This window comes from Gekko japonicus, unplaced genomic scaffold, assembly GCF_001447785.1.
Source record: "Gekko japonicus isolate JY-2015 unplaced genomic scaffold, Gekko_japonicus_V1.1 scaffold3498, whole genome shotgun sequence".
Taxonomy (NCBI): domain Eukaryota; kingdom Metazoa; phylum Chordata; class Lepidosauria; order Squamata; family Gekkonidae; genus Gekko; species Gekko japonicus.
In genome coordinates, this window is record NW_015170378.1 from 66,619 (window position 1) to 78,214 (window position 11,596).

Sequence of the window (11,596 nt, forward strand, 5' to 3'; positions counted from 1 at the left end):
GCCGGAGCTACGCTCCTGCGCGCTCCTGCAGGAAATGACCCCTGCTAGTCTGGGAGATTTCACCAGGTACTGCGCAAACATTTTCAAGTTTATTCGCTCACTCAAGAGGGGTAGAAACTTGGTTCCCCCCCAAAAAAGAAAAGAAACTGACAGTTGTACAATGCCAGATTCTGTTCAGAATACCCATGGCCCTGACACTAGCTACTGGCGCATCGATTCCCTCTGAATTTTGTCTAAATCATTTTTGAAAAAGCCATATGTCTGCTCACATGAAAAGCTCTCAACTCCCATCTGTGAACTGGCATTTCACGCTAATTCAATTAATTTCACGTTGATCAAGTAGTGCATGCTTATGAAACTGAACATGTAGTGTTATGGGAAAGAATTTATTTTGTGGACTATGGTGGGTAATGAAGCTTACAGCCACATGGGAAAGGAACATGCTTTTGTGGTAACGGGGAACACTGGGATATGGGAGGGGGTCAGGAGACCGTGGGTCAAGTGTATCTACTACTGAAGTGGGACTAGGGCAGGGGTCCCCAACCTTTTTGAGCCTTCAGGCACCTTTGGAATGCTGACACACTCTGGTAGACACAGCCACAAAATGGCTGCCAAAGGAGGAGGAGCCTGACCAAAAATGGCTGCCACAGCTTACCTTCAGTCACATAGTGAAGGTTCTTATGCTGCAGTGGTGGCTGCTGCCAAAGACACATTTTTTAAAAAATCTGCACAGCTAAGCAATTTGCCTGTGGCCAATGCTGGGCAAAATGCCCACTTCCTAAAAAAACACTTGGTGGTCTCCAGGAAGGGTGTTGGTGAGCACCACGTTGGGGGTCCCTGGACTAGAGGAAAGGGGTAGTTGCCCCTCTCAAAACTGCAGCCCCAGTGGCTGAGTTCTGTCAAATGATTAGAAAAATTGGGATGATATGTTGGGCAACTACCTAAAATATGTAGTTCCCTATTATTGAGAAGGCAACCATTGGCTGTGGAGGGAGCTCTTAACCATCAAATCATGGACTTGGGCATCTGTTGATTTTTTTCAGCACCTTGTGAACTGCCCACATGTGGAGCAGGTACTTGAAAACTGCAGTAGAAGAAGGAGGAGGAGGAAGAGGAGGCGATTGGATTAATACCCCACCCTTCATTACCTGAAGGAGTCTCAGAGAGGCTTACAATCTCCTTTCCTTTCCCCTCCCCACAACAGACACCCTGTGAGGTAGGTGGGGCCGAGAGAGAACTGCCTTGCCTGCCTGTTGCTACTCTTTCTGTTTATTTTGTACCTGCCAGGAATTCACAATGAAAAGACCACCTCACCCCTTTCTCAAACCAGTCTCGCGCCCTCCCCATCACACACTGCTGAAGACTTTGATGGATCTAATGTATTCATTTGTTCTGCAGTAACCTGTCCTGTGCTATTTAATAAGCAAAGAGGGTAAAGATAGGTTAAAAATGGTGTGCTTAAAAACATGTCCTACAATGCTACCTACCTAGTAGCCCCCCCTATCCTCAGCCATCTCTCCCCCAAACTATTCCAGCTCCGTTCTCTTATCCATTATTCTGAATTAGTTGGCACCACTCAGTTTATCAGGGTCCTTGAATAGCATCTGTCCATGCTATTTTAATAAACTTTTCAGGTGTTCAGATTGTCACCTGACCGCTGTGGCTATGCCCTTAACACTAGCATAGTCTGCAGGCATTAAGAGGTGATATTGCTTAGCTCCATGCCAATGTTCCCTCTAAGCTGTGGAGTCTTGTGAGCAAAAATTCTACTTTGTGAGCTCCTGGCATTAAAGTTGTGAGCGAGCGATTTGGCTACTGCATAAATTAGCTTGCTCCGGAGCCATCCTTTCTGAGCGAAGGCAAAAATGTGTGAGCTAGAGGCTAAAAAAACTGTGAGCTGGCTCACACTAACTCATCTTAGAGGGAACACTGCTCCATGCTATGAAATGCTTCAGATGTTAATTTTCTGTAGACCAAACTGCTATTGAAGGCAAGTGTATTTTCTGGCTAGTTGGTAATCCTACCAATGCCACTCTGTCCTCTCACATATTCTAAGACACATCTTCGGGCACTAGAAACAATTACTAGAGTTTGGCCTAGGGCTATGAAATTCTGGGCTCCATCTTCCCCATTCTGGATCTGTTGAAATCCTCACCTGTGACCTCCCGTCAATGCTCTCTCTAAGCTGTGGAGTCTTGTGAGAAAAAATTCTACTTTGTGAGCTACTGGCAATTAAAGTTGTGAGCGAGCGATTTGGCTACTGCATAAATTAGCTTGCTCCGGAGCCATCCTTTCTGAGCGAAGGCAAAAATGTGTGAGCTGGAGGCCAAAAAACGGTGAGCTAGCTCACACTAGCTCAGCTTAGAGGGAACATTGCCCCCTGTCCACCCATTTTTTCCCCCTCTCCTTTTTTTGCCTCTCTTATCACATGGTATGATGGCCACATTTTTCATTGGCCTGACTCCTATGCATTTAGAGCAACCTGCCACATGCAAATTAGCCAGTGATGCCTGAAAGAACGATGCCCCTGTTTCACATACGAACAAGAAAACACTTTTGAATACACAGAACTGCTCCCAGCTCCCTGAACGAAACCACTAGGCTGTAGTATCATCTGTGAGTTGAAAAGAGAACCCAGGAAACTGTGCTTTAGGACATCGTAGCAATCTTCCTGGAAGTAGCACAGAGTCCAGCACCAGGAGTTCTGACTAGACACTTTCAATGCGCTTCGCAACTGGGTTTTACAGTGCGAACCAGCAAAATCCACTTGCAAACAATTGCTAAAGTGCATTGAAAGAGCAATATTCAGCTCTAACCTGATCAGCCCTACTGACCTATTTAGGCCCCTGCCACACGAGGGAAGAAGGGACGGCCAAAGTGCGGCTTTTAAAAAGCCGCACCTAAATAGGCATGCGGCGGCAGGATCGTACAGATCCCTTGAGCCGCTGTGCATTTGCTCCCCGGCACGATCAGATGCCGGGGAGATGGGGAGAAAGGCACGGAAGTCGGTAGGTGGTTCTTTTTTGGTGCGGATCATCGCTGGAAGGGCCGGATCGGGGACGGACACGGTACGCTTCCCAGTTGTTGCGGTGGGATCGCGCCCGTTTGCTCCGCCCCCGTTCCGTCCCTCTCCGAGCCCTAATCCTCTCATGTGGACAGGGCCTTAGTCCGTCCCTCAAGTCCCCTGGTTTCCATCACCCGCTTCCCTCTGGTCCAACCTTTGGAAAGCATGGACTCTTCTCTATGGACCAGTTTTTGAGTTTCAAAGCAGGGGATGGAACCCAGGCTCCCCAAACACTCTAGGGACCGCTCTCCACCTTTGCATGCTGTGCCAGGCCTCTTGGTTATGAAGCCCTGAAACAGCACCAGCCATCTCAAACAAAGCTTTCGAAATGTTCTCTGACAGCATCCCTAAAGCCAGACACTCAGCTCTGGGAGACAAGCAGGTTAGCAACGTGGTGTCAGGACTCAAAGAAGCTCAGATAAACCACCCCAGCAACTACTCTTCAAGCATCTGGAAATGTTACAGCCCCACAGATGTCCTGAATCCCAATGATCAGCTCTGATTTGAAATTCAAGAGGCAGCAAGAGGCCAGGATAGACGTCCGGGCAGCCCTTTGCTTTCTGGGAGGCAGTTCCTTATTAGGAGGCAAGGAGCCCTATGAGCAGAGCTTTTGCCTTGGGATGAGCATTCAGGGAGTTCTCAGCTCCCCTGGAGCTTGCTGGGGGAAGAGGAACCTCCCTGGCTGTGGACAGGACTTGAAGCGCCCCCTCCTAGCACTCTGTGGTCTGCTGCTCAGCTGGAAACCTAAGGAGGTTCCTGGAAGAAAACCTGCCTCAGGAAGCTCCTTTGCTCCCTGCTAGCTTCCCTGGAGCTCATTGCTCATCGGGGAGAAGAAGACCCTCCCAGGGGAGCAACAGGCTGGGAGCAGGCATTCAGAAACCCATCGTTCCCCAGCTAACTCTCCTGAAGTGGGCTGCTCATCTGGGAGGTGAGGAACCTCTTTGCAGGACCCTCAGCCTTGGGGTGGCCTTTCATGTAGCCCCCTCTCTCCTGGCTTACTTCCCTGTAACCTGCTGCTCATCTGGGCGATTAAGAACCTCCCAAGCTTTGGGCAGGCTTTGAAGAGTCCCAACTCACTCCCCACTGGTCTTCCTGCAGTTTCTGCTCATTGGTGAGCTGAAAAAGCTCCCAGCTGAGGATCAGGCTAGGCTTTCAGGAGCCCCTTGCTCAAGGTTAGCTCCTCTGCAGCTTGCTGCTCATCAGTACAAGCTACCTTGTAGCTTGGGAAGGGCTTTCAGTCAGCTGCCTCACTCCTTGAAAGCTTGACTGGAGCCTAAGCTTTTAGGACACCCCCCCTTGCTCAAGGCTAGCCTCCCTGGAGCTGGGAGATAAGGAACCCAGTAGCAGAGCTTCAGGCTCGGAATGGGCTTTCAGATCACTCCCTTGCTGCCTCCCAGCTTCCCTGGAGTCTGTAGCTTATCTGAGTGAGGATGGCCATAAAGGCTTGGGATGGGCTTTCATGTAGCCCTCTTTCTCCATGCTTTGAGGAGCCCTCCTCACTCCCTACTAGTTTCCCGGCAGCTTCTACTCATTGGTGAGCTGAAGAAGCTCCCAGCTGAGGGTCAGGCTAGGCTCTCAGGAACCCCTTGCTCCAGCCTGGTTTCTCCCCAGCTTGCTGCACACCCGTACAAGCTACCTTGTAGCTTGGGAAGGGCTTTCAGTCAGCTTCCTCATTCCCTGAAAGCTTGACTGGAGCCTAAGCTTTAAGGACTCCCCCTCGCTCAAGGCTAGCCTCCAAGGAGCTGGGAGATAAGGAACCCAGTAGCACAGCTTCAGGCTCAGAATGGGCTTTCAGATCACTCCCTTGCTGCCTCCCAGCTTCCCTGGAGCCTGTAGCTTATCTGAGTGAGGATGGCCACAAAGGCTTGGGATGGGCTTTCATGTAGCCCCCTTTCTCCCTGTTAACCTCCTGCTCATCTGGGTGATGAGGAGTGCTCCAGGCTTTGAGGAGCCCTCCTCACTCCCTACTAGTCTTCCTGCAGTTTCTGCTCATCTATAAGTTGCAAAACCTTCCAGCTGAGGATCAAGCTAAACTTTAAGGAGCCCCCTTTTTCCAGGCGAGCATCTGTAGAGCTTGTTGTTCCTCTGGGAGATGAAGAACCTCTGAAGTGAGCAACAACAGGTTTGGAAGAGGTGTTCAGGAGCCCTCTTGTTCCCTGCTAACTCCCCTGAAGTTGGTTGCTCATCTGGGAGGTGAGGAACCTCTTTGCAGAACCATTGGCTTGGGGCAGGCTTTCATGTAGCCCCCTTCCTCAGCACTGGCTTAGCTAGGTGATGAAGAACCTCCTAAGCTTTGAGATGCCCCCTTGCTTCCTTCTTGTTTCCCTGCAGCTTCTGCTTATCTGTGAGCTGACAAGTCACCCAGCTGAGAATCAGGCTAAACTTTTAGAAGAACCCCCCTTGCTCTAGGCTAGCTTTCCTGGAGCTTCTTGCTCATTTAGGAAGCAAGGAACCTCATAGCAGAGGCTCAGGATGGGCTTCCATATAGCCCTAAACATTAGCTTAGTTGGCTGGATGAGCAACATCCCAGGGAGGGTGGGTGGGGGGAGGAATTTGAAATGTCCCAATAGCTCCCGGTTAGCTTCCTTGGACCTGGCTGCTCAGCTAGAAAGCCAGGGGCTCCCAGCAGAAAATCTGGGTTGGAACAAGATTCCAGGCAGCACCTTTGCTCCCAGCTAACTTCCTGGGAACTTCCTGCTCATTCAGGAGATGCGGAATCTTTGGGCAAGTGTTTGAAGTGCCCTGCTAGCTCCCTTGGGTCTGCTAGTCATCTCCGTGCTGAAAGACTGCCCAGGTTGACATCAGACCAGGCTGTCAGGGAGCCCCCCTTCATGCGAGGTGAGGCACCTCGGAGCACAGCATCACACTCGGGATGGACTTCAGCTAACTCCCTGTCAGTCTGCCAGCCTCACTGCAGCCTGCTGCTTATCTCAGAGCTGAGGAAAGTCCCAGGCTTTGAGCAGGATGGGGAGGGTCCCCCAAGCTCTCCTGTGTCCTGCTGCTCAGCTGGAGCACCAGCTTCTTGCTCATTTAGGAAGCAAGGAACCTCATAGCAGAGGCTCAGGATGGGCTTCCATATAGCCCTAAACATTAGCTTAGTTGGCTGGATGAGCAACATCCCAGGGAGGGTGGGTGGGGGGAGGAATTTGAAATGTCCCAATAGCTCCCGGTTAGCTTCCTTGGACCTTGTTGCTCAGCTAGAAAGCCAGGGGCTCCCAGCAGAAAATCTGGGTTGGAACAAGATTCCAGGCAGCACCTTTGCTCCCAGCTAACTTCCTGGGAACTTCCTGCTCATTCAGGAGATGCGGAATCTTTGGGCAAGTGTTTGAAGTGCCCTGCTAGCTCCCTTGGGTCTGCTAGTCATCTCCGTGCTGAAAGACTGCCCAGGTTGACATCAGACCAGGCTGTCAGGGAGCCCCCCTTCATGCGAGGTGAGGCACCTCGGAGCACAGCATCACACTCGGGATGGACTTCAGCTAACTCCCTGTCAGTCTGCCAGCCTCACTGCAGCCTGCTGCTTATCTCAGAGCTGAGGAAAGTCCCAGGCTTTGAGCAGGATGGGGAGGGTCCCCCTAGCTCTCCTGTGTCCTGCTGCTCAGCTGGAGCACCAGGGCTCCCCTACCAGAAACCTGGCTCAGAGCAGGCTTTCAAATCCCTTCCTTCCACAAGGCTAGCTTCCCTGGAGCCTACTGCTGTTCCAGGAGAAAAGAAACCTCCTGACTGAACATCAGACTTGGGACAGGCATCCAGGCAACCTCCTCACTGCCCACTTGCTTTCTTGGAACTCGCTGCTCATTTGGGAGGCAAGGGATCTCCCAGGTTTGAGCGAGCTCTCCTGGAGCTTCCATAAACTGCAAAGCCTTCCAGCTGAGTATCAGGCTTGGAAAGGGCTTTCGTGTCCCCTTGTTAGCTCCCTGATAAGCTGCTGCTTTCCTGGGTGATGAGAAATCTCCCAGGCTGTGTGCAGGCTTTGAGGCGCCTCTCTTGCTCCCTGCTAGCTTTTCTGCACATCTGGGTGCTGAAAAACCTCCCAGCTGAGCATCCAGCTAGGCTTTCAGAAACCCCTTGCTCCACACTAGCTTGTTTGCAGCTTGCTGCTCACCTGTACAAGCTACCTTGTAGCTTGGGAAGGGCTTTCAGTCAGCTGCCTCACTCCCTGAAAGCTTGACTGGAGCCTAAGCTTTAAGGAGCCCCCTCTTTCTCTAGCCTCCCTGGAGCTGGGAGGTGAGGAACCCAGGAGAAGAGCTTCAGGCACAGAATGGGCTTTCAGATCACTCCCTTGCATCTTCCCAGCTTCCCTGGAGCCTGTAGCTTATCTGAGTGAGGATGGCCATAGGCTTGGGGCTTGCTTTCTTGTAGCCCCCTTCCTCAGCACTAGCTTAGCTGGGTGATGAGGAACCTCCCAGGCTTTGAGATGCCCCCTTGCCCCCTTCTCATTTTCCTGCAGCTTCGACTCATCTGTGAGCTCACGAATCACCCAGCTGAGAATCAGGCTAAACTTTTAGGAGAACCCCCTTGCTCTAGGCTGGCTTTCCATATAGCCCCATTCCTAAGCATTAGCTTAGTTGGCTGGATGAGTAACATCCCAGGGTGTGTGTGTGTGTGTGTGATTTGAAATGTCCCAATAGTTCCCTGGTGAACCCCTTGCACCAACCCAGCTTCTCTGGAGCTCCTTACTCTTGTGGGAGATGAGGAACCTCTTAGCAGAGCTTCAAGCTTGGGATGGGCTTTTTGATAGCCCCCACACTCCCTGCTAGCTTCACTGAACCTGCTGCTTATCTGGGCAATAAAGGACCTCCCAGGGCTGGATTTGAAATGCCTTCTTATGTCCCTGTGGCTTGTTGCTTAGCTGGAAAGCTAAGAGCTCCCAGCAGAAAATCTGTCTCAGAATAGTCTTTCAGTTGTCCCTTGCTCCAGACTAGCTTTGCTGGAGCATACTGTCTTTCTGGGAGATGAATAACCTTCCAGCTGAGCATCGGGCTTCTGGGCAGCCCCCTTCCTCCCCACTAGCTTCCCTAGAGCTTGTAGCCCATTTAGATGAGGAGGGATCTCCTAGAAGAGCATCATGCTTGGTCCAGGCTTTTAGAAACACCTTGCTCTATGGTAGCTCCCCTAGAGCTTGTTGGTCATCTGGGAGTTGAAGAACCTCCCAACTGATCAGCAAGGCTGGGGTGGCTTTCTGGGAGCTCCCTGGCTTAGACTGGCAGCTAGCATGGAATAGGAAGAACCTCCATAGCTTGCAGCATATTTGGGAGTACCCCTCTCTGCCAGCTTTCTGGAGCTTGTAGTCAGGAGGCTACAGCCAACAATTAGGCTTTCAGGTTGCACCCCACCAGCTTCAAGGAGCCTGCTATCCACCTGGGCAGTGCAAGGCTTCCCAGTTGAATGTCAGCCTTGAGAGAAGCATTCAGGGTAACTCCTTGCTCCTCTCAAGCTTTCATGAAGCCTGGTGTTTAGTAACTGGAAACAGAGGTCCATCTAAGGTTGAACACCCTGAAAGGTGCACTTAGCAGGAAAGTACCAAGTTTCCCAGCTGAGCATCACTCTTTGGACAGACTGAGAGTGCTGGCACCTTTCTCAAGGCCCCACACATCTCTCAGCTGTGTGTGATGCTCGGGCAGGTTGTTATGCATCCCAGTCTCCCTGCCAGAAAAGTTACTCAGCTGGGAGGTGGCAGCAAACTAATCTTGTAGCGTCACCCGAGAGGCCTGCATTTCAGCACAAGACTCCTGAACACAAAGAGAGATGCTAAGCCTAATACCTAAGCCTATTACTAGCCAGTCATTTCCAAGAGAAAGGGTTTTAATCCCTTTTCTTCCAGCTGATCAATGTGTCTGTCTTCCCCGATATAGAAAGTATAAGGGGAAAAAAACCCCTTCTACTTACCAAACCAAAGGCTGCCGCTGAACGAAGAAACCTGGCCTTTGTCACGGACCCATGTCTGCCTCTGTTTGGGAGTCATCTCATAATGGGTGTTTGTTTTCAAAAACTCCATAAAAAAGAAATGCAATTTCACACCTTTAATGCTGGTGTGAAAACAAATATCATGGTTGACCGAGAGCTGGAGTTATAATTGGGAGCTGAAGGGCTATAATTGGGATCCAAAAGGGGTGACGTGAAACATTTGGCCAACTTCCCCTTTTTTCTGCTTGTTTTTTTGGGGACTTTTTCACATGTTTCTTTTTGAAGTCCAGAAATTCACTTATGAGGAAAACAAGACATGCCAGAGTTTGTTTGTATTAAACTGGCCACTTATTTGACTTCGTTAATTATTGATTCATATTGAAACCTGTTTACACACTGCAGTCCAAAGACACAGAAAGAGGTAGATAAAGCCGTTAAGCAGTCCAGAGTATAAAAACAAATATGAGCTGGCTTGAGAGTAGGGCTAGGCCTCATTCGCAAATGAGAATCCTCACCCTAAGGCATTGTAATGAATAATTCAGTGCCCCAAATGCTTTACAATTCTTATCTCTTACAGTCCTGTGGGGAAGTGGGGACAATTTGCCCATGGCATAGGGTTACCAACTCCAGGTTAGGAAATTCCTGGAGATTTGGGAGTGGCGCTTCGTGAGTAGGGTTGCCAAGTCCTACCTTCGTAATAGCGCGGGGGGGGGGTCCCGGACATCACTTGGAAGTGACGCAATTACGTCAGGCACATTGGGTTGGGGCCACAATCATTGGAGGGAAAACCATAGAGTTTTCCCTCAGATGATTGAGCATCCCCCGCAACGTGCCCGACGTGATTGTATCACCTCAGGGTGATGAGTTTATGCCGGGCTCGTCACATGCTTTGGGGGTGGGGTCCTCCCCGCCGGCCCGATCCCCGCCGGCGGGGAACGGACCTCTCAGGCGGGGGTTTCCCCGCCCCCTGGGGGGACTTGGCAACCCTATTGGTGAGGGAAGGGACCTCAGTTGGGGTATAATGCCATAGAGTCCACCCTCCAAAGTTGCCATTTTCTCCAGGGCAATTGATCTCAGTAGCCTGGGGATTGGTTGTAACTCTGGGAGATCTCTAAGCTCTACTGGGAGCCAGTTTGGTGTAGTGGTTAAGTGTGCGGACTCTAATCTGGGAGAACCGGGTTTGATTCCCCCCACTCCTCCACTTGCAGGGAAAGGAGTTTGTAAGCCACTCTGAGACTCCTTTGGGTAGTGAAGGGCGGGGTATAAATCCAATCTCTTATCTTCTTCTCTACCTGGAGGTTGAGAACCCTAAAGCAGCTTGAGCCACATTCTCATAGAACACTACTGTTGTCGGACAAACTGTGCCTCAGCCCTATTCTATTTTGATAGAGGGACAGCTTCTGTATAATCGTAGTGTTCCTTGGCCGAACCTGAGTGATGGTGAGGAAGAAGAGGAAGAAGAAGAGTTTGGATTTATACCCCGCCCTTCACTACCCAAAGGAGTCTCAGAGTGGCTTACAAACTCCTTTCCCTCCCCCTCCCCACATCCTGTGAGGTAGGTGGGGCTGAGAGAGCTCTGACAGAAACTGCTCTATTTCAAGGACAGCTCTTATCAGAGCTACGGCTTGCCCATGGTCATCCAGCCAGGTGCAAGTGGAGAAGTGGGGAATCAAACCCGGTTCTCCCAGATTAGAGTCCGCGCACTTAACCACTACACCAAACTGGCTCTACACCAAGCCATCTCAGCTGCCAGATTACGACTGGCTGCTTGGGGGGTGGGAGGAGCTGAGCTGGCACTGGAGGCATAACTCTTCCTGCCCAGGTATCATTGAGCCCTGATCTGGATAGCCAGGCTGGCCTGATCTTGTCAGATCTTGGAAGCTAAGCCAGGTTGGTCCTGACTCCTATTTGGATGGGAGACATCAAAGGGGTAGCAGGCTCATGATGCACACAGAGGTGGACAATGGCGAACCACCTCTAAATGTCTCTTGCCTTGAAAACCCTACAGGGCCACCATAAGTTAGCACACACACATACAGGCATCATTGAAATGAATGGAACCTACTGGACCAATGAACTACTTTCAGAGGGTAGCCATCAGTGTTCCCTCTAAGCTGGGTTTAGTGTGAGCTGGCTCACAGTGCTTTAGCTTCTGGCTCGCACATGTTTGTCTCCGCTCAGGAAGGAGGGCTCCAGAGCAAACTAATTTACGTGGTAGCCAAATCGCTCACTCACAACTTCAATGCCAGCAGCTCACAAAGTAGAGTTTTTGCTCACAAGACTCCATGGGTTAGAGGGAGCATTGGTAACCATGTTGGTCTAAATTGAAGTCCAGTAGCCTCTTAGAGGCTAACAAAATTTTGGGGGTTATGAGCTTTTGAGGGACACAACTCCCTTAGTCAGATACCAGTTAGTGAAGTCTGAGTTAGTGAATTGTGAATTGGTGCAGGACAGCAACTATTGTGCTTGGCACCCTCTTCTGTCACCTTGGGCCCTCTCTCCGTGGGAATGTCATGACTGGCTGCATGCAATCCCATTCCAGAGCCATGCAGTGAGAGCAATACTTCTTTGCAGGATCCTGGCCAAAGCACAGTGCAGCTGTAGGAGCTGAACCTGATTATCTCCTAG

The 11,596-nt window shown here is 50.7% G+C and overlaps 1 gene segment (V, D, J or C); it reads right to left on the minus strand.

Annotated features, from left to right (window-relative positions):
• LOC107116348 overlaps window positions 1–9,026 on the minus strand; it is a 22,442-nt gene extending 13,416 nt beyond the window's left edge. The window contains 1 exon segment of the C gene segment in view: window positions 8,951–9,026. Coding sequence covers window positions 8,951–9,026 — 76 coding nt within the window.
• Window positions 9,027–11,596: the final 2,570 nt, after the last annotated feature.